General features: G+C 35.6%; 2 protein-coding genes across 5 annotated transcripts in view; one reads left to right on the forward strand and one right to left on the reverse strand.

Moving 5' to 3' along the window:
* The window catches only part of LOC128231280 (phosphatidylinositol 4-kinase alpha-like), a 60557-nt gene extending 50915 nt beyond the window's left edge, over positions 1-9642 (reverse strand). For 3 of the 4 annotated variants that reach the window (XM_052943902.1, XM_052943901.1, XM_052943900.1), the window contains exons 1-13: positions 9483-9642; positions 7242-7358; positions 6992-7085; positions 6669-6754; positions 6037-6109; positions 5351-5832; positions 4970-5044; positions 4185-4281; positions 3637-3834; positions 3262-3362; positions 2828-3078; positions 2473-2568; positions 1584-1691 (exon numbers count right to left, since the gene is read on the reverse strand). In XM_052943902.1, the coding sequence (XP_052799862.1) occupies positions 1584-1691; positions 2473-2568; positions 2828-3078; positions 3262-3362; positions 3637-3834; positions 4185-4281; positions 4970-5044; positions 5351-5832; positions 6037-6109; positions 6669-6754; positions 6992-7085; positions 7242-7358; positions 9483-9566 (1862 nt within the window). In that variant the 5' untranslated portion in view covers positions 9567-9642. The remainder of the gene's footprint in view (positions 1-1583; positions 1692-2472; positions 2569-2827; positions 3079-3261; positions 3363-3636; positions 3835-4184; positions 4282-4969; positions 5045-5350; positions 5833-6036; positions 6110-6668; positions 6755-6991; positions 7086-7241; positions 7359-9482) is intronic. The other variant, XM_052943903.1, reaches the window with a different exon arrangement.
* Positions 9643-12186: 2544 nt separating this feature from the next.
* On the forward strand, positions 12187-20333 carry LOC128232278 (alpha-ketoglutarate-dependent dioxygenase alkB homolog 4-like). Its single transcript, XM_052945752.1, has 3 exons — positions 12187-12315; positions 17452-17664; positions 18853-20333. The coding sequence occupies exons 1-3, from the start codon at positions 12232-12234 to the stop codon at positions 19354-19356; spliced, it is 801 nt and encodes a 266-aa protein (XP_052801712.1). The 5' UTR covers positions 12187-12231; the 3' UTR covers positions 19357-20333.
* The last annotated feature ends 3396 nt before the right edge of the window (positions 20334-23729 follow it).

Raw genomic sequence — 23729 nt, forward strand, 5'->3', positions numbered from 1 at the left:
CACGGAGGATAGCCAGGAATGGTCTACATAACAGTTTAAATATCTGCTAACTCACCAGAAAATTTTGCATATTTGCTAAACTTTATTTTGAATAATATTTTTTTAAATAATACAGTCACTTTTATGAAGCACTTTGCATTGGAATCTGGCGACCTTTATGATATTAGCAGCCATTGCCCACACTAACTTTTTTATTTCATGTCATAGCGATGATTCAGTTGTTCTTCACACAACATATCAAGCCTAACACCCAGCATACCACTCCATTTCTTCAGAATGCCTGTCAGCAAGACTTGAACATTAAGTATTGTACTGTTTACTGCAGAGATACATGCACCAAGTTTGATAAGAATGTTAAGAATACGGGAGAAAGCAGAACACAAGCACATGTACGCAATTATGCCTGCTGCAGCATTCACAAAAGCAAATTTTATCACCTTATCTCCGTAACAAATACAATTGTTTGTTTCCGTTTTCCCGACCGACCTTTATTTTTTTTTACCTGATCCTTATTTGTTTCTTCCCACAGGACATTATTTTTTCGGTAGTTTCTTGCACCAGAAAGACGCATACATGTATAGTTTTACTGCTCGTTCTAATTAACAATTGACCCCGACAAAATGGAAAGTTTTAAATGTGAAAAAGCTATTCAGACACAGTTTGACCTAAAATAGATGAATAAAATACATCCAGACCTACTGACATTTTATTTTTGGACTTAAGACAAGGAAATTAAAGTTATGAAATATAAATGGACAACCTACAATATTTTTTGCATCAGAATTTGTCTGACAGACAAGGCCATCAAAATTATCATGCTAATCAATTTTTTTTTATTTTTAGTTCAAAATAAATGTGTAAGCAAGTCTTTTTAAAACATTATATTTCTGCCCAGGAATGCTGCAGCATTTTGGCAATACAGTAGCAGACATTTTGATAAGCGCAGAGGTTAGTAAGCAACTACACGCCACTAATGATATCATGCAAATACTCTATTTCTAGTGTGCTTTCATTCAGTAAGAGGAACACAAGCCAATGCCAACACTCAGCCATTTTACATAGTGATCAACGAGGTCAACTCATCCATCATTAAGAATAGAGTTATGGGCCTTGCTAAACAAACGTTACAATGCTGTGTGTATTCATGCTGGTATCATGTGTATTAAGTTTCTCCTGAATATTTTCGACAAACATGGGCATTTTTCTGTCACATTTTTAAATACCGGTAATTGTGGATGTTTTATCATTGTTACAAGCATTTTCTTGACATTTTACATGAAATAAATATTTCAAATATTTGACCCTATAAAACGTGTGCAAGTTCCTCAAGTCTTGCACAAAAAAGTTGATGTTGACTATTACAAAGGCTACGACAATAGCTGTACTTTTTTCTTTGAAAAACAGACAAGCTAACAAGACAAATACATACACTAATAAGATATGCCAAACTTTAACAGGTGAACTTAATACATGTAGTGTGAATGTGTAAAAAGATGGCAGAAATTTGCATGAGATCTCGTGAATATACATAAAACACCCTATAAAAAAGTGTTTCTCTGAGTACACAGCAACTGAAATATTGCCTTTCTATATCAGCAGCTGACATCTTAAGCGCAGTAGGTCGTAAAAACTTCATAACAATGCGGAGCTGACTCCAGCGTTCCTCAGCATTTTTAGAGTTGTTGTTCTGTCTAACAGATAAATCATACATTCACACATCTGCAACATGCAAGTACATTCAACATGACATGAGTGCTTACCCAAATAATTTAGATGAGAAAATTACAGTATTTGAAATGTTACAGTAGTTGATAACTTCAAGAAGAAATTTTGTAGTCAGAAACGGGGAAAATCTCATTTAAATCCCCACCCTCAGATTTAAGCAAAGACCTAATAAACAGACAGATGTAAGTCTTAAATAATTTTATTATGTAACAGAATTAATGTTGCCAAGTAGCACTCATGTCATCAGCCTCTAAAATCAAATAAAGCTAGGATCTAAATAAATAATAAAAATATAAATATTTCAGACACCATCTGCATATGTAACATAATGTGAGAAAGGAATTTATAACTCAGAATCAGATGCATTCGCGAAGCATTGAGAAAATAACATAACAATTGATATCAACATTGCAAAGAAGCTATGTAACTGTCCTAAAAAAATTTTTTGTAAAAAGTCCTTGAACTGTATAACAATTTTTCAAATTTAAATCCTACAAAGTAACTAGCCAAATAACCTGCATATTTTAAAACACAGAAGATGTACTCTAAATTTCAATTCAACAATCAAGTACAACCTAACTTCAAAACTACACAAGATCTCTCAATATCACAACTAATCTTGTTAAATATATTTAATTTACAGAAATGGACTCAGTCATTGTCATTAAATTAAAGTTTGAGATGAACTAGATTGTGATGTGAGAGCCTGTGTGCCTGCCAGCTCAAGGAAGGTGGGTGGGGCAATACCTGTCACTCATCTCAGCCCGATACAGCCTGTTCGAGATGGAGGCCAGGAACGCCTGTACACACTGTGGCTCCACTGTCAGGCCCGACTTGAGGGCTCTGGAATCATAGTCATGTAAGCATGATAAAGGATAATATATGTTAATGTTGATTTTTTTTAGTTTTGAAACAACAGCTTTCATGAAACATGAAATTTTAAAAACTTATATGAGGGCTCCATCATTTTAAAAACATCTGAAAGAAAAGGTTTTTTTCTGCAATTTTGTTTAAGAAGTGTATATCCTAAATCAAGTAGCTTAAAGTAATGTCCTGTATAACCTAACAATCAAATTTTAAGAGATCATTTGTAATCCTTCACCTGCAGATGTTGATAATAGCACAGTCAAGGACATTCTGTAGAATTTTAGTGAGTTTGTCTGTAGGTCCTTGCTTGCGCTGGCTTGAGCGTGTCTCGTCCGTCACAGTGATGGTGATATTGGATCGAGCACTTGGGTTAGCATACTTGTTCAGCTTGCTCAGGATGGGGGATGGTGTGACGAGGAAGTCCCGCAGTGAAGACACCATGGTGGATGCCAGAATGGGAAACTTCACAGCAAGCTTCCCAATGGACTAGCAACACAGGGTTTAACAATGAATCATATTATTTGTAAAGTTTTTCAACTTGTCATTTTCATTTTACTCAAAGAATTAAATGGTAGTTTTATACTTAAAGCATGCTAACAATTTATGTATGAATTTCATTAGTATAACACAATGGACATCCAGAGACTTTGTAAATACACTTTTGCTTACCTCCAAGCACACCAACAAAATTGGAGCATTAGACAGCAGAAGCTTTTTCTCCGTATTGGTAGATATTTTCTCAGTCAACTTCATGCACAAGTTTTCAGCTTCTGCAAATAAAAACAAAACCACCTGCAGGAATCACAAATGCTACATACATAAATTTGTAGCTTTTATTTATTTAATCTAATTCAAGAACTCCAAAAAGGATTGAAATTAAATACTCCTTTTTTGTTTATTAAAGTATACCACTATAACAATACCATCACATCAATTATTTTGAAGTACCCCTCCCCCGATATACATTTATTTGACAATAAGACTGAAAACAATTCTGACTATTGACAAACACATTTCAAACATAAGGTGGACATTTTTACCCACCAGATTCCTCATGTACAGCCCAGAACATCAGGTCAATACAAGCGGCTCCGCTGTACACAATAAGCTCATATGTGGCCAAATCGCTGCTGCGACGCGTTTCCTTGTGATGCTGGTACTTCCTCTCTAGCTCCTGCTGTGTCCACGACCACTGACTCTTGATGAATACTTCAATCTCCTTCATGAACGCATTCGGCAGATCTGCGGAGGAAAGGCAAGGTATACAACCACTGACCTACAGTTTAGTAGTAAAAGAAGTAAAAAATTGGAGGCCTTCTTAAAAGTTGAAAGAAGTAGGAAATGTAGTAAAAAGGAGGAATGTTCTACTAAGTCATTCAAAAGTTACTTCTCTCATATGAAAGCGACAACAACAAAATGGCTATGAAAATATCTTAACTTCTTTCTTTCAAACATTCCAGCTAAAAAATTGATTAAAGCCAAGTTCTAAAATATCTGTCATTCTACAATGCATTTGAATTTTAGATGCATGTGAACAGTCCCTAAAAATATTAAAGAAACATGAGGATTTAACCCTCTGTAAGATAACTTACCTTTCTCATGTTCCATGATATCTCGGAGCAGGGTTATGACCACGAGGGTAAGAACCTCACTGTACGTCTGGTACAGGAAGTGGGACATCCTGCCCGTCTGTATGTGGACAAGGTAAAGAAACATCAGGCGTTTGTAACATTTATCATTACAAATTATTATCAATTAACAAAAAACAGTAGAATAATGGTATGACTAATTATTGAACTTCTATTTAAGGAGTGTCTTAACATTGGCAGATAGCAACTTTTTAGAGGATAGTGTCCTGGCCCAAATGCAAGTATTGCAAATTGTTAGCAGAAGTTAAACTAACTGAATGCTGATGCCATACAGATTTTCTTATTAATGCCAAAGTCTTCAACTTTAAAATGCATAGTAGAGCAATTGAGATAAAAATAGAAGGCAACATACTTGTAGCTGTAATATTATAATACTATCACATGACATACTGCAGGTGCTCACACTAATTTTCAACAGGTGTCCTGTTGGTGTCAAATATGTTTGTTGAAGTAGTGGTATATTTTAGTCAAAATCAAGTGTGTTTTAGAAAAAATCTGTTATAGAAAATAAAGGTGTTTTTTTTTTTAATTTTGCTTGAAAGGATTGATTGTTTCTGTCAATCAATGGAAGAGTCTTTTTAAATAATAAAGGTGGCATCATTTTCTGCAAAACGGAATAATTTCTGAACAACTATAGGCTGATAATGAAATAGGCAAAACCCCTGCTTATGGTGGTGATTAAAATATTTGCCAATCAGAATACACATGGAGAATAATGCAATACATACATGACATTCAGCATGTGCGTCCTCCAGAAAATCATCCAGACGTCTCTGCAAGTCCTTGTCCAATAGTCTTTGGGCCTGCAAATCAAGCACTTTCCTACCTCATGATTTCATTTCAATTTAGAATACATTTGTCAATTCAATATGATGTATAGATAAAATGCTATACAATTCTTCTTTAATGTGAACTCATTGTTAAGTAATCAAATTTACACAATCTTTAAGTAAAATAATTAATAAGAGGACAAACATTCTAAACTCCTTTGATTTGTATTGCAAAGTTTGTATGTGTTTTGGAGAAATGCATACAAAAATAAAAATAAAAATCAGACAAGAGCTTGAAAATCAAACTTCTACCATTGCTTTCTAACAGGCTATACTTACAAGTTCAAATAGCTTCTTAAGTTGTTTCATTGTGAACTTGAGGTGCTTATGCTCAGGAATAATCTCTAGCCCCCATGGCTTGACCTGTGTGAAGCTCGAGCCACAGATATTAGAGTAGATCTGCTTCAGGTCTGGGGTGGCCTCTCGGGGAGGGCTGGTTGAGCTCTGATATTTCGGAGGGGGCTGGGGGGAGGGGGACCTCTCTCTGTGGATGTCAAAGTAGTCAAGTGAGGCTGACAGAGCTGAGGGGGTTGAGGGTGTATCTGGTGTGATCATGTGACTTGATAGTGTGCGGGGAAGGATTGGGCGAAATGATGTAAATGCCTTCCCCTGGCCTTCCACTTGATTGCTCTCTGTGGAGCAAGGTACAAACTTCTGAGGTGCATACAGCTGAGATATGAGTGACTCCTCAACATCACTTGATCTGCCCATTGCCCGCGCCATGCCAAGTAATATTGGAATAATATTCTTACACAGGGCATCTGGAAGATAGCAAAAACATTGATGTTCACAACTATCCTAGACATAATACAGTGTAAAATACATTACAGTGCTTCATGTTATATCTGATCAAGAATCACAATTTTTAGCATTAAGCTACCTAGGTCATAAAATGATCCATAAGTCATCGGCTTATAAAAAATCTAAAACTAAGAGTGCAACAAAATTGGCATCTACCAGTATACCTTTATCTATTTCCTCCTTCCCTTCACACATATGACAGAGCCGTTCCAGAACCTCAAGCTGTGTATTTATTATCTGCAAAACAAACATGGCTTACAAGACATTCCACTCAGCAAGAAACAAACATGATTTAGAATTGCAACTATTCTAAACACAACGCATCAGTATGATGACCATTTCCATGTAATGCATCAGTCTCGGAGTTGATCTCTACTCAATTGTTTTTATATGTTTTACAAGCTTTAACAATACAATTTTTTTCACTTTTCAAACTGACATACTGGCATCACACAGGCTACCTGTATGTCTGCATGCTTGCTAGGTCCCCAGTATGCAAGTCAGGTATTCTTATTAGGTATTTAGTCAGCAAAAACAAATCCTGTAGTCATATCACCAGATTAAACAAAAAATACTTATTACTATTATTACTTACATGAAAGACTAAACTAGGAATCATTTTAAAATGCATTTCAAATCACTCACACCTCTTGGGTCTCTACTAATGTCAACCAATAATTCACAATAGAGGAAACTCTTACTTTTTCCTCCACTGCTTTTCGCCAACATCATCATACAGTAGTTTATAAGCCTACCGGTAGTGAACATACACTGATATCAGATAGCATGTACTTACAACATTTCTGTTTTCTGGATCTCTCAAAGCCACATCACTGAGGATTGTATTCAAAAAGAAACTGAAACACTCGGTCTTCGGCAACTCTGAAAAATGAATGAATGAATAAAATACTTGTGCAATATCTTAATATTAGACATTAGACACCAATATAAATACACTCTGTTCTTAGAAAAGTTAGTACTGTACTTCTGATCTTCAATTAACATGTACTTAATACGTATATTGTTTTTTTTGTCTGCAACTGGCTAAGCCATTTAAATAGTTTAGCACAGCAAACTTGACCATTTGCTACATGATTGCTCGGTAGTCTAAGATATTACTGTATGTTTCCTTCGTGGCTGGCCCATGAACCCATACTGCAGCAGGCAGTCCTTTCAGGAACTCCAGGAAGTAGGGCAATAACACATCCTTGTACTACAAGATAACATTCATTTACCGGTAAGCAAAAAATAAACAATTTGTATTACTTAGTTATGACAGGATGCATACATGACACTTTACATTTATGGTTTAGCATTAATAGTTACAACACTGTCTCAGGTTTAATAGTGAAATAAAAATGATTATCACCTGCAGTTTGGATTCCAGAAAGTAGACACCCAGGGCAATCACAGCATCCTGTCCTCTCCCATCAATAACATACACTTGAGTTCCATTTGTTGGGCAAAGGTTGCGTATTCTAGATACCTGAAATACATAAATTAAAGTAGTGTCAATTCTTTTGTATTTTCAGTTACAATATAACTTATCTTTACAAGAAACAGGTGCCTGTTTAACAAGAGCTGTCACAGAGACAGCGCGCTCGACTATTCCGCCGCTTTTCAACAATACATGATGTGTTGAGATATTAACGTAAATGTGGTTGTATGCAAAATTTTAACTAGAATTTCTAAGTCTAATAATAAAGGGCCATTACTTGCAAAATACAGTTATCAAGATATTGACAGTTATGTTCAACTGTGGCACTGGTAGGGCTCCTGCTTATTTGACTGAGTTATTGTCTGAGAGTGTAAGTCGTAGACAAGGATTAAGATCAGCTAGTGACCCTGGTATCAAGTATGATGTACCATTTAACAAGAGAACAAGGTTTAACGATAGAAGTTTTTGCACAATCGGACCAAAACTATGGAATAGTCTGCCATTGTATATCAAGGAGTCAGTGTCTATAGATGTGTTCAAGAAAAACCTCAAAACTCACTATTTAACACAGTTTTATGACTTGTTCTAAAACCGACTCCGATAAGAAATGTCTGATATAATATTTGATTTTTTAGAGTCTTAGAGTTTGTTTATTTTTTATTTTTTATCGGTTGCTTTGACCAATTATGTTTTTACTTCATGTACATATATTACTACTTTAGTCAATTACAATCTAATGTTGCAAGTTTTAATATATTATTGTTTAACTGCTTTATATTGTCTTATATCAAAATATGTTCAAATATTATGTTGGATATATAGAGTATGCATGTATTGTACAACACCATTGAATATTATGTATAAAAATAGGCGTTTAATCAAATAAACACGTTTAACATTTTAACGTTTATCTAACTTGGCTATTCAAGTAGGTTGGGTGGTTGAACACCATTGTATAAAGTCTCAATGCAATACATCAAGTAGTTGCCGAGTGTAGCCAGGGTATATTTGTCATAGATACGTCCACGAGGTGTCTATCTGACTTTGACCACGTGAACTAAAGCAAGGAGGTTTAAAATTTGGTTCTTGTTCTTCAGTCTAAAGACTCATAAAATCCAAATACCATTTCACTTTGCATACCACAGACAACGGGTATTTTGTTTTGGCTAAACTACCAATTTTCTATGAATGCAATGATTTTAACCTATTTGCCATATCTGGAATTGCCATATCGGAATTCCGTTAAGAGTCCAAGGATGGAATGGTTTTTCTGGTAATACAATTAGTCTAAAATAATAGACCTGTTATACGGGATTCTTCCAATCCCTAACGTCTAAACGGGAATGTGCAAAAAACGGGGGTGTTTTAAAAATATTGAAATTGTTTTAAATGAAGTATTTTATGGTTGAAATTGATCATAAAGAGTTATATTCATATTTATCCATGTAAGTGAAATGTTATTTGGCACTAAACAAGCATTTAATGCATTAAAACAAGTTGTTTACCTTTCCAATAAAACGAAAGTTGACTGACACAGAAAACAATTATGCAAAGGGGAACAACTCGAGACAATCGTAATAACTCGGCCTCCTCCGACAAAGCTTCGAGATAGACCTTGTTATACAATCGTAACAACTCGGCCATGGCCGAAATGTTCCGAGTGATTTAAAACTGTGCCCTGAAGCCTTGCAGGTGCCCGTCATGTATATATCGTTATGTTTTGACAGAATGAAATGAAGAAAAGCCGACAAACTCATAATTATAAGTTGGATATTTATTTTTTGTGTACGGAACTAATATAAAATAACATTATCTGGTAATATTTCTTGTTCTCATGATATTTTATAGACGCTATATGCTTTAACCCGGAATCCTGATCGGAACAACTACCCACTTTTGATACTAAACAATTTGTACGTGAAGGATTTGCCATATCAAAAATCTAAAAAAATCCGTCAACGTACAATTATTTGGACTAGTAATACAATGTGTATATTAGAAATGGAGCAATGAAATAGCAAATGCCGATTGGTTGGATTAGAGTGAGCATGGTCTAATAACAGATTTTAATTTCTGACTTATCTTGAACAGGTAAAAGAATTTGTTGACAAGTGACATGATCGATCTGAACAGCTGAAATTTTGATGACCTGTCAAAATCATAATAACGTACCTTTTCCCAAGGTGACGGTTGCAGAGAGCTTAAAGATCGTGCCAGTTGGATTAGAGTTTTCGAAAAAATGTTGTTGTAGTTCATTTTCTCCAGATCATAAGCATAATATGTATTAAAACGACGAGAAAGTACTCATCGAAAAGTATCATTAATTCGAATGTAGCAGTCAACAGTTTATATAGAGGAGGAAGCAGACAATAGTTTCCATTCATATAGTACTTAGTCGGGTGAAAGTGCCCATGACTATGTAAAGGAATAATTTTACTTGGGACCTGGGACCAATAATACATGTAATCTTACTCCCAGTTGGGACCAATAACAAATAATACTCCCAGATTTAACCAACAGAGATTGATTATCACTGTTTTATTAAATTGTGTGTATTATTTAAACTATTTTATTTTGATTTTCGTTGTATAACTATGAGTTCTCTTAATGCTTTTATGATAGGAATTGTATAAATAGTTTGAGTAAAAATAAAAATAAACCTTTCCGAGAAGAACTGTGACCCTATTCACTCGGACCCAGAAATGTGAATTATTTAATTAATTAAACCCTCATTCGGACTATTTCATTCATTTCGAAAAGATGTTAACAAATAAAGGTTAAAGTAAGTCAAGTCATTTTTGTTCATGGATTGGTCAATAGCAACCGAATAATTAATATCGCTCAATCAAATAAGTTCAAAGTGCAAACTAGTCAAAATATAACATGTGGACAACTTATCTTTTTTTTACAATTTGCTGCAGGTATTTTTTTTATTTTACAAGAAAATCAATGTTTGCGGTTTAGCGTCTTAAGTTTCAAACCAGGACTCAAGAAGAGAGCAGATGGACGCAGTACTCACATTTTTTTTCAAAACAAAGTAAAGAAGTGTGTTGTTTTTTAAAACAAATACTGTAAAAACTACTTTTAATACGGTCTGTTTATCCACAGTCCTAGCTTGACCTTTGACGCATATCCACGCGGCCCATAATATTTGACGCATATCCACGGTCCTTGACCTTGGACGCATATCCATATAATAGCCCTTGATATTTGACGCATTTACTTCAAAATCGATTGCAATGGTTTATCTGCTGTTCATGGTGACCTAACTTTATATTAGGTTTTATGTCCCTGATTTTAAGCCTTCACAGGTTATAGATCAGAAACCATGTGAACATACGGACAGAAAAAGTACTCGAAAAAGTGTCACATTCAGACGTAAAATTTTCACCGTGTATTCAATATTTTGTGTCCGTTTAGGATGCCATCTTGGATTTCTCGGATCGCACCGCACATTCGCAATTTATCGTTAGTGGGGCACACTAAGGGGCGCACCTTACGACGGGTGTCCTCTCTCCCAAGAACCAAAAAAGCGTAGACACTCTTGTGGGATTCAATCAAATTATGGAAAGCAATGGAAACGTCTAAGTAATGATATTAACATTTTTGCATTTAACATCAATTGCATACTAAGTTTTGAAATATCTCGCAGTTTATTCCGTTTGACACCAGACAAATGATCAGTTTTTTTAAATACCGAAGAAAATGACAGTGAAGCGTCCACTTGTTTCCATGTCATAAACAAATAAATGATAATGTCAACTTGTTTATATTTTTAATACGCACTCTAATGTTGTTAAAAGGCTCACCTCACTAGTTTTACACGTGCCAGAATTAAGCGTTGAGGTACATAAGCATTTATCTCACCCGAAAACACATACTATGGCGGTTAAGGGCTGTGCCAAAAAAAAAACGTGGCTAGAGAAAAAAAACATTGCATTGGCCAGAACAGCTACGTTTAAACATGGCACAATACAGTGTACATATTTACTCATGTGTGTACATGTAAGCTGTGTACTTTCATGTTCGGTAGAAACGATACGTAGCCGCCAAAATGCACCTTATATGCCACCCCTTTAACGTTTGGCACTGGTAGATTGAAATCAGTTCAATTTGTTACTTTCGTTTCTGTAGCTTTATGGTGTTAAATGGATGAATTTAAGTATTTAATTCCATGGTGTGGGTTTTTCGATATTTCTATTCCGTTAGCTTTAAAACTATTCTAACATTGACCGAACGTTTCCCGCCATATCGGCTATATATGTGCCACGTGAACGGACACAGGCCGGGACACTCATGGTCAGCTTCTACTTATTATGCACATCGCCTGGGATTCGGCAGCTCCAAAATCTTCATAGACGACTTGCGCTAGCACATGTGCTATTAAACCGCGTGGAAATATGTGTGTTACTATACGCGGAAATATTTAACAGTACATGTAGCTCGTTAAAGGAATAACGTTGTGAAACAATCAATGATTCCCTGATTAAAAATCAATATGATTACTACTTGTATACTTAAATACCATTAATTAACACGTATAACAAGTATATAACAGCCTTCCAGGGCTCCATATGGCAGATTGGAGTGTCCTTAAAAAATGGCCCAGTCAGAATTGTTTTAGGCACGTACATACGTTAGTCGCATTAATTTGGCCCGGTCAACTTCCAATTTGGGCACAGAAGGTTTAGGGCAGCAATGCCGACCCTTTATGATCCTAACATATATAACGTTAATATAACGGCTAGTTGTACTTTTTTAATGTTCTTAAAATACAGCCGTGTTCCAGTCTTTGAATAGTGTCGGGGGTATATTGTATGATTTCGCGCGATTTTCCAAGAAACATTGACTGCTCCGCACAATTTTTATGATTTGGGATGACGTAGATGTTGAACTCGCATGTGGTCAATTCCATGGAAAAATGGAAATGTCATGCGCATGTAAAGGTATCAGAACATGCCCTGTATGTGAAGCTGCCGGAAAGCAACCTAAATTGTTTGTGAAGGTAAATGATAAAATTTAAATAGAGAGACAAGTATTAAAGTGTGCTAAATTTCGGATTGCATGACTTCGGACATATTAATTATAGCGAGCTTTTCATTGTTTTTTCTTGCATGGTAGCCAGTGTTTTCCATTATTTTTGGAAATTAGGCCGGAGGCTTTCTTATTGAAAAAACAGCATTATAACTTCAAATGCAGTGTACGAAATTTGGAATTGAATCCACTAGCCCATCACTCGTTTTGAAGAATTTATGGAATCCCCTTCAATTCTGACCATCTAACCCAGCATGCTCATACAATTTCAATACTTTAATAAATGTTCCTCAACCTGGACGATGCGTCAATAATTCAATAAGTGTCGAGAGCTCATCCTGGCCCGAAATTTAAGGGGCAAGTGAACTTCTCGCAAACTGAATAATTCCCCCCCCCCCCCACCCCGAAATATAATAAATATATAAAGTAGATAAATTATAGTGTACTCATAAAACGTACAGAAAATAAATATAATATAAATAATAAATCGTTCAAATCTTTTCGGAGTCTGTTGAACACATCATTTATTTATGTAATGGATATTAAGATTTATGCATGTACTATTAGTTCTGTTCTCCAATACATCCTTGTTAAATCCGATATGCACCGGTGATGTTGCAATAACATTTTCTTCTTTCTACTTTCAGTTTCACTTTCAAGTTCCGATGAATAAACAAAAATTCTCGATTTTTTTATTGCCAATATTCCTATAATAGTTCTTTAAAATAAATGGGAAAGCAACTCAAAGGTAATAAAACCATACTGTACTGTAAACTGACAATAATTTAACTATATCCAACAGTTCTCCTTCCACTAAAATTGATTAATTATGTCAGGAAGTAAACGGCCACCTGTTTCCCGCGCATTTAAAACGATGTTAATTTTCTATTAAAATTAATAAGATTGTGAACCTGTACTTTGGCAGATGTTGACACAATAACCAAAGATGTGTCGTACGAAATTTTAACTTATTACAACAAAAAATCTTGGAGATAATTGTAAAAAACCTCCAAAAGTTTCGGATTTGTGACCTTAACCCTTTAGCGCATGTATACGAGATAGGCCGACATAGCTCATTAGCAGATGTAAACGCATCTGGCCGACCCTATACACTACTGGATGTAAATGCATCTCCCGCATATTTCAATAGGGTCATTTCAATACTTCAATATTGCATCTTTCTTTTTGTAAACAATATCCCGGATGTTTATAAAGCTGAAGATTAACCTTTTGTGTATTGATTTTCCCTCGAAACGTCTCCTAAAACTTGAAGGTCATTATTTATACTGCCAATCACAGGTGTGAGATCCTACTGTGACGTAATAAAACCTCGGGGAATGGCAGTACTGTACAGTATGGAATTTCCCCCAAAACATTGATGCGTAAATCAATGAAATTATTATGTCAGTTTAATTTACCATTGAAATCAATAAAGATAATAATTATTTGTAGATAATATTTTGTGTTACAAACAATAGAAACAATAAGTAGCTGAGAAAATGATGAGTAAATTTTCTGCTGAGCTAATTGATGGCCAGCATGGTTCCGGTCGTAAAATAGGTCAAGTAAACAACATTTGTGCAAGCGTTTGATGATTTAGATCTTTTTATTCATTACTTATCGGTTTTGTTTTTGTAAAGAATTTTATGAGGGGGTAATAAAGTTAAACAGACACTCTGGACTGGATCTCTCAGCTGGATGACACCGGATATTCCTGCCACATTTCTGTGTATTATACACAAGAACATCAATTGTCGGCTTTTTAATCCAGATGGGTCTTTTTGTGTCGCCTGAAAAGACGACATATAGGGGTTACTTTTGTCGGCGGTGTCGGCGGCGGCGGCGTCCGCGTCCCATTTTCGCTTGTCCGGGGTATATCTCCTTAACTATTAGTGGTATCAACTTGAAACTTCATATGTACATAGATCTAATTGAGGGCAAGTGCAGTGCACAAGAACTGTTACTCTTGCTTCCATATTTTTAGAGTTTTGCCCTTTGTTATTTTTCATGCTTAAAGTTTTGTCCGGGGCATATCTTGTAGAATATAAGAGTTATCAACTTGAAACTTCATAGCTAGACAGATCTCATTGAGGGCAGGTGCAGTGCACAATAACAGTAACTCTTGCTTTCATAGTTTTAAAGTTATTGCCCTTTGTTAATTTTTATGCTTAAAGTTTTGTCCGGGGCATATCTTGATGAATATAAGAGGTATCAACTTGAAACTTCATAGCTAGATATATCTCATTGAGGCCAAGTGCAGTGCACAATAACAGTAACTCTTGCTTTCTTAGTTTTAAAGTTATTGCCCTTTGTTAATTTTCATGCTTAAAGTTTTGTCCGGGGCATACCTTGAAGAATATAAGAGGTATCAACTTGAAACTTCATAGCTAGATAGATCTCATTGAGGGCAAGTGCAGTGCACAAGAACCGTTACTCTTGCTGCCATATTTTTAGAGCTATTGCCCTTTGTTAATTTTTTTGCTTAGGTTTTGTCCGTGGCATATCTCGTAAACTATAGGAGGTTTCAACCTGAAACTTATTCCGTAGGTATATCTGATTGAGGGTTCAAATGCCACCTACACTTGAAAGTTAAATGGCAACATCATTGTCCATAAATGAATAAAATGCCAATCTAACAGCTATAATGTCGACAGTAAATAATTCGTCAGGCGACACATCCGACTCGCGGAGTTCTAGTTTATGATAGGGGTAATAAAATTTAGATCGATCCCAGCATATTATTACCCTTTGATTTAATGCAATTATGACATTTCAAAGAAATGTTACAATTCCATCTTGGAAATGCATTCACAGATGAAATAAAAGAATTTTATATTTCATCATTGACACCATTTATTAGATAAATTAATTACCTATAAAAAATGTATTCACACAAAAAAGATTTGGAAACAATTATTTGGAGTAATATTGATTTTAAGGTCATACTGCTGTATTCATTTGCTCATTTTCGAATATCCTGAAAAGTACCTATACAGATAAGGACTGATTATCAGTAAGATGGCTATTGACTGGGAGGTGTAATCTGGCCACTTGTCTATGTGCTAAAGGGTTAAACATAACTTTTTGGAATGTTGGTCATGCTGTTATTTCACTTGTACACATTGAACAGAAAAAATATCCACCATATTATACTTTGTATAGGACACTAGCATTGATAGGATGTGGGCAAAAAAACATCTGAGAAATCAGGTAAAGAACCTTAATACCATAGATGCAGTGAAAAAATGTCAAAATCTTCAGCCACCCTATGTGTTTTGACAATTTTGATTGAATTGTGAATATGGTAAAGGGTATTAAATTGTACAGCAAATGTACAAATGTATTAATTGCTGTGTTATCTCCCCTTGTTTATATTTTTATGCCCCCGAAGGTGGGCATATTAAAATCGCACCGTCCGTCCGTCCGTCCAGCTATGTAACTTTCCCTTGTATGGACAGATTTTAAAATAACTTGTCACATGTGTTCCACATACCAAGACGACGTGTGGCGTGTAAGACTCGTGTCCCTACCTCAAAGGTCAAGGTCACACATAGTGTTTATTCACAATGGAGTGCTGCATATAAGGACATAGAGTATAGGTTGTCGTGTCAGGGCTATAACTTTCCCTTGTATGGACAGATTTTAAAATAACTTGCCAAATGTGTTCCACATACCAAGACGACGTGTCGCGTGCAAAACCCATGTCCCTACCTCAAAGGTCATGGTCACACTTAGTGTTTATTCACAATGGACTGCTGCATATAAGGACATAGAGTATAGGTTGTCGTGTCCGGGCTGTAACTTTCCCTTGTATGGACAGATTTTAAAATAACTTGCCACATGTGTTCCACATACCAAGACGACGTGTCGCGTGCAAGACCCGTGTCCCTGCCTCAAAGGTCAAGGTCACACTTAGGTGTTTATTCACAATGGAGTGCTGCATATAAGGACATAGAGTATAGGTTGTCGTGTCTGAGCTGTAACTTTCCCTTGTATGGACAGATTTTAAAATAACTTGCCACATGTGTTCCACATACCAAGACGACGTGTCGCGTGCAAGACCCGTGTCCCTGCCTCAAAGGTCAAGGTCACACATAGTGTTTATTCACAATGGAGTGCTGCATATAAGGACATAGAGTATAGGTTGTCGTGTCCGGGCTGTAACTTTCCCTTGTATGGACAGATTTTAAAATCACTTGCTACATGTGTTCCACATACGAAGACGACGTGTCGTGTGCAAGACCCATGTCCCTACCTCTAAGGTGAAAGATACACTAAGTGTTTATTCACAAGGGAATTCTGAATATAAGGACATAACAGTGTAGGTTGTCAAGTATGGGTGGTATTTTTTTATGTTCAGAGGTAATTTAAAATAACTTGCCATATTTATTTGACACATAAAGGCAAGATCAACTTTTCATGTACTGACCTTGTTCGTAGGTCAATGTCACATTCGGCGGCATTCGTCACATACTGTGACAGCTCTTGTTTTAATGCTAACTTGGGCCATACACTTGCTCAAAAATTACTTGAAGCTATTTGAATTAATTGAAACATGGAACATAGAATGGTAGTTATGTGAAGTTGTACACCTTGATGGGATTATAACTTTACAGCACATAATTGCAAGGTTATCTCCCCTTGTTCATTTTTTGTAATGCATTTGTCAAGACACTTGCTAAAAAAATCCATGAAAATAATGTTTAAACTATTTCAAAACCTCTCATATATCCCTTCAACTAAGCTCCCACTTTTAAAAGGTGGAGACATAAGTTTTCGAAGGCTGCTTTGAAAACAACATTTCTAGTTTTATTTCATTTTTTCACAAAGAGACTTAAAAACAGTAGTGTTGGCATTGGCGCCTATTTCGTAGGTAGGGTTGGGTTACACAAACCAGAAGTAGTTTCTTCTTAGGCCTAACTGTAAGAACAAAGAAGACTGTGTTTTGATTAAGTTTCACCCCTCTTAATTTGCCTAAAAATTGGGACTTTTAATGGGGGAGGACTTTGTTTACACTAATTTCAAATCAGCTGAAAAGTTTTATAACCTTCTTAAGCCTTCTCAATTTCTCACTTTATAATAAATTAACATTTCCAATGTTTTTCAGGACACAGAGGTTAGAACATTTGACTACTGTGACAGATGTATGAAAGCATGGGAAAGGGGTTCTAGTGTCCATCCCAACCATATGGGTCCAGGACTGGCATTTCCAGGGATTTTCATTCAGCCAAATTTTGTTTCAAAGGCAGAGGAAGCTGCATTTGTGGACAAGATTGATAAAACTGCATTTGTGGAGTCCCAGTCTGGCAGAAGAAAGCAGGTATGTGTTTTTATACACCTCTGTTTGGAAAGCATGAGTAGCTTTCTAGAAAAGATAAATGCGTATTTAACATCAATTACAGGGTTCGAATTTAACTTTGAGGAGCACTCAAAATTTTGCGAGTGCTTTTTGAGGCAACTCGCAAAATAAAAAATCAACTTGCAATTTTATTATTTGCTCTATTCCCTTATAATATTGTCTAATTAAAGTAGAAATTTACACCTAAGACATATTATGAATATTAAAAGAATCAATCTTGAGTGACTCAACTACTAAACCTTGTTGATAGCTTATTCTTTTTTGGGGGTACGGAAAGACTCATCAGATACTGGCCGCTTTTTGATAACAAAGCTGTCCAATAATTTGACATTTTCACTTTGTATATTTACCCTCGCGATCGGGTAATACACGCTACAGATTTCATTTAGTCTATAAGTATTAAAAACAATAACATTATAAATTTAAAATCAATAAAAGCAACAGGAAATGTAGCGTGGATGCTTTGGATCATGAAATATATCCATCGACGAAGTCTATTCACTTTGACAGTTGGGCGGAAATATATTCAAAGGTTGATGGGGTTTACATATAGTGCGCGAAAGCGCTAAATTTAGCCAATGATTAAGCTAGGTGATTACGTCATTTGTATTCACTTTGTATTATGCACGACTCGGAGCATCCCGGAAAGACTCGCGAAAAAACTCGGCCTTTTCCGTATTTGTTCTATTTTTGAAAACTTACTAGAGCGTGACTCCGTACTGTCTTCTTTATACTGATAGTGTAAACATGCCATTTATAGGCTGTTTACACTCGACTACGTAGGGGAGTTGAGTTCATGTTTATTCTACTTTCCTTTTAACATTTTGTGGTCTACAAAAAGCCACTCGCAGAATTTTGCTAGCTTGAATAAAAGTCACTCGCAATTTGCAAATGTCGCTCGCATTTTGCGAGTATAAAATGCGAGTATGCGAGTCTAAATTCGAACCCTGAATTATCTGTGGATGTTCATGGATGTTTTCTGAGGTTTGATGAAGTTTAGTTTTCATAGTTAGCCTTTTTCCGAGTAAACGATGTTATTCCTGTTATGGATTGGTGCTAAAAAATAACTTAATAAATATTGTTTTGTAGTAAGTTTTGTACTTAAAGGATTCTTCAAGCATTAGAGAGAGTTACTTTTTACTTTTGCAGGATTTTGGACCAAAAGTAAATTTCAAAAAAAGAAAAGTAAGAAGTGCATGCTTCAGTGGCTTACCAGATTTTAGCAAACCAATATATGAAAGAATGAAAAAACTGGAGGTATTGTCAGACTTCATTCCAGTTGAACAATGCCACTTGGAGTACACTCCAGAGAGAGGATCCTCCATAGATCCACACTTTGACGATTTTTGGCTCTGGGGTGAAAGACTTGTCACAGTCAATTTACTCTCAGACACAATTCTGTACTTCATCTGTGATGAACACCCTGGCATTGAAGTACATGTGCCCATGGCACGTAGATCCCTAATTGTTGTGTATGGAGAAGCACGGACCAAGTGGAAGCACGCCATACACAGGTCAGATATATCAGACCGTCGACTGGCTATCACGCTACGGGAACTGTCCTCAGAGTTTAGTGATGGTGGAGCAAGGTCGGAGGAAGGACAAGCATTACTGGACATTGCCCTGACATTTAGAGGATATGCAGTTCAGTAATGGAGGATTAAGATGGGAGGAAAGACAAGCATAAATGGACATTACTCTGACATTTAGTGGATCAGCAGTTCAGTGATGGAGGATTAAGATGGGAGGAAAGACAAGCGTAAATGGACATTAGTCTGACATTTAGTGGATCAGCAGTTCAGTGATGGTGGAGCAACAACTGAGGGAGGATAAACATTAGTTGACATTGCCATGACATTTAGTGGATCAGCAGTTCAGTGATGGTTGAGCAACCACAGAGGAAGGATAAACTTTACTGGACTTTGCCGAGATATTTAGTTGATCAGCAGTTCAGTGATGTAGGAGCAAGGTCGGAAGATGGACAAGCGTTACTGGACCGTGCCCTAATATTAAGTGGATCAGCAGTAGGTTCTGCATGAAATTGTTTACAATGTTCCTGTTGATGATTTTAGTCTATGATTCAACCTGTTTTCTTTCTGATCAGGTTGTTCTGTGATAAGCCTTTGTCGTTTCTTACCTGCCTTGAGTTTATTTTTATCAAGTTTTAGGCTTATGATTATTTATTGCGAATAGGATGATATTTGATATTTAAGTGGAATTCACTATTTTCAAAGAGAGTATTTCTTAAATTACCTTTTAAAAACACAAAATATTAAGCTTTTGCGAAGATGGTGTTCTTGGAACATGATATACCTCATGATAGAAGTCTTGAATTATTAAAACATGACATGTATATGCTTTTTTAAACATATATTCTGTCAGAGCGCTTGCAGTTGAATATCATAGATTTACATCATAACATGTATGATTGTTATGCTGAATGCAATCTAATTTAAAGGTGATGTATTACTCCAAATATTAATCTTCTATGATATTGATAAAATTTGATTGTGTTTTGTAGGTTTATACTCACAATTTTTTATGGTGAGTTAATGTGATCATTTTTTGTCCGTTGATCCACTTTCAAATAAAAGGAATAATAAAATAATGTGAATTAAATATTAATATGTGAATAGGTGAACAGGATAATATATATATATATATATATATATATATATATATATATATATATATATATACATGTTGAAAGTAAAAAAACAACAACATGAATATGTTAGATATGTTGTATGTTTTTGTACTGATATATTTTGGGTGATGGGGTCATAGCTTATATGGTAATTTGTCCTTGTCTGTAAGTCTGTAATTTTGATGCAAAATCATTGACTAACATGGTCTTGAGAAAATGACATTTGTTTCAAGAGTATCAGCACATTTCCGCATATTGGGATAGAATTATTGGAAGCCCATTAACAAAAGCTGTATAGAATCAACACTGTTACAAGATGGTTCCCTTTTCCAGTCTCATACCCTACAAGCATATTTGAGACGAGCCGTGATTCCAACTCCAGCAATTACTCAAGATTGTTTTTTGTTTATCCACCTCCCCTCTATTGCCTGAATAACTTGATTTATTTTAAAGTGGTTGGGCTCCCCCCTGTCTTGCTTTGTAGAGGGTAATTCTGCTGTATAATAGGGTTTTCTATCAAGTTAATGACTCCATGTCTGTCACTGAAATAGTAGAATGAGATTCTTACAGATATGACCCTTTTATGTGAAGTCTGAATTTCTCGACACCAGTTTCGTTTTTCTTCTTGATTGAAGTTGATTGCTTAAGTAGCATGATTTGCAGATTATTGGAATTCCCAACAAGCACTTTGCTTCCTGTTACTTGTTGCCTTTAACAACTCGCTGCTTGACTTACATTTCAAATCTGGTCTGCACTGTCGAAATATTTTAATAATTTCGCCATATTGTTTATGCCCAACTCTCCTGTAGATATTTCAAAGAAATGTTCTAATCTTGATTGGCAAACACAGACATGTGATTATTCGCCATGTGACTTGAAATACCGAAATTCTACCAAGGTTTTTTAGAACAACTGTGAGAGGGGTTATTTCGGATATTAGGAAAGTTAAAATAGTGTCAGGTCATTCGACTGACAGCTTCCCATGTTTTGTCAGTCCGAAAGAAAATTTGCCAGTCTGACAACTTTTAGTTGAAAACTTGCTTTTTCAAAGCTTTTGTTGTTAATTTAACATTCACAAGGAATAATAAGGTATTAAGATATTAACCAGTTATTTTTGCCAGGCTTTGCTCTCACATTGAATTGACACTCACATTTAATTACAACGGCAATGTGTATTTTTCGTACCGTACAGGTACTGATTTAGGAATCGAGTAACATGTTCCAAATGATAAGACAAATGCCGCAAATATACACTACCAAAGACAACATCTGATTTGTTAACAAATGATAATTTGACAATATCATTATAAAACATGATTTTCTACTAAACAAAAATGATTTTTTCTTACTTTTAAGCACAGTTTGATATAAGAAAATTTGAGCAATTACTAAATTTTGTTTTATAATTTGTCAAAACTGTAAGCTATCGCTACACATCCTGCCATTTTCATCATTGTCAGTCCTAACAATTTGAAATATGAAAACATCAACACTCACTGAAGGTCAAATGTCATTGAAATATAAATGAATATATGTCCATCCACAATGTCTTCACTTAGTGGTCCTCTCCTGCAGGTCTCTTTTCCAGCTCATCCCAACCAGGTTATCCAGTCTTGTCCTCAATGCCCTGTTCAGCATGGTTCTGATGTATTGATACTGTTTTGTCCTTTAACTAGATAGACTTACCACCTGCCGCTTTTCCTCCTTGAAAAACAATATATATATATATATGCTGAACATAATACCGTATTATATCATGTATAGGACGCTAGCATAGATAGGACGCAGGCAAAAAAATTGTTGAGAAAAGGGGTAAAACCCCTTAATATATAAGATAGGACGCAGCGGAAAAATGTCAAAATCGAAGCCGAAAAATTGAGGTTGGTGAAGTATTTATAACATAGTAAAAAAGCAAACAAAAATTGTATATAAGGCATATTTCGATAAGTGTCTTGTGTATTTCGATAATTATCGTCGTATTTCGGTTATTAAGCGTACACAACAATGATATATGTCTTGACATTTTGAGAACATTCACCATAATATAAGACTTATACAAATGCTGTAATAGACTAGTTCTGACTGACAGTCAACCGTTGCATCTCCCGACATGCCTTCTGAATGACAGTCAACCGTGGCAACCGTTGCAAAACTGTGTATTGTCAAAACTAATGATTGTTTTGATAAGGCTTGTCGCTGCGCGGAATAAAGCATGTCAGGCATAATTATTGCGTGTCAGTAATTAGCCTTGCCAGCAGAAGGCACCTAGGGTAAAGGGCGAACAAACAACAATACGGTATTACCATCGCAATAGTTTGTTCTATTGATGTTTTTCTAATGACAGACAGCGGGTGTTTTTCACACCTTGGCTCATTTGAAAAGATTTGATAGTGACAATAATGCTACTTTGCGTTATGCACATTCCTTTATTAATTTTTTAAAACAGTAACATACAACAAAATGTTTTGTAAAATATCGAAACATTAAAATCGTTGTTGATTAATTGATAAATACCTCCTTTCCCGATTTTCCGTTGCCGTTATAACTCAATCCAGTTAAAGTGCTGACTCACATCAAGTTTTTTTGAGTAGCGTCCCTTTTGTAAAAAAGTAAACACTTGTGTTTGTTTTCAATTTATTTCTGAATAAATCATTTTAAAGTAAACATTCAATATATCTCTGCATGTGTTAACTTGTGTGATTTTACCTATGTCAGTTGTTCTCTTCGGTGACGCAGTACAGATACTTACTATTACCGCGTTCTTCCCCGGTCCGATATTTTCGACCTGAAATGGACTTGGAAAAAAACAGATGAAGTTCTAATAGCATAGAAAGGACGCAGGCAATTTTTAAGACGATAATTGGGGGTAAAAAAGTGCGTCCTATGCATGATATAATACGGTACAAATGAGTTTGCTGGTATAAAAGATCAAAGACTTCATTGTCAAAATATTTACAATAATTGTCATAAGGAGAGCTATCTTCTTCAATATCTTTAGGTCCTGTTTGAGAGTTGAAATTTCTCAGCCAGTCAGAATTGTATGCATCAAAAACACATCTCTATCTTCAAGATCGATCTCATAAATTATTACATTTTTTGCTTGAATAGGGTCAAAACCATCAAAATCACTGTCGTCACTATCACTGGTGAATATGTCCTGGAAGTTCCCCACAGCCATCACTTCTTCTATCTGCTCTCCATCTTCACTTTGTTCATCTCCAATCTTCTTTGATGCACTCTTCTTCAGTTGTTTACCATAATGGCCTGCCAAATTTTCTCGAGACAAGTAGTGTCTCGTGAGATTTTAGGACAGTAATTCCTGATCTGACCTAGCATTAGCTCAAGATGTGCAACTTTCTGCATAGCAGTACGACGGTTT

The sequence above is a fragment of the Mya arenaria genome, chromosome 4, assembly GCF_026914265.1.
Source record: "Mya arenaria isolate MELC-2E11 chromosome 4, ASM2691426v1".
Classification (NCBI taxonomy): domain Eukaryota; kingdom Metazoa; phylum Mollusca; class Bivalvia; order Myida; family Myidae; genus Mya; species Mya arenaria.

Bases quoted from the DNA above. Each gene is read 5' to 3' on its own strand.
- LOC128232278 (XM_052945752.1), top strand. From the start codon at position 12,232: ATGGAAATGTCATGCGCATGTAAAGGTATCAGAACATGCCCTGTATGT. The intron at 12,316-17,451 runs GTAAATGATAAA...AATGTTTTTCAG, and splicing joins AACCTAAATTGTTTGTGAAG to GACACAGAGGTTAGAACATT. The intron at 17,665-18,852 runs GTATGTGTTTTT...TTACTTTTGCAG, and splicing joins AGTCTGGCAGAAGAAAGCAG to GATTTTGGACCAAAAGTAAA.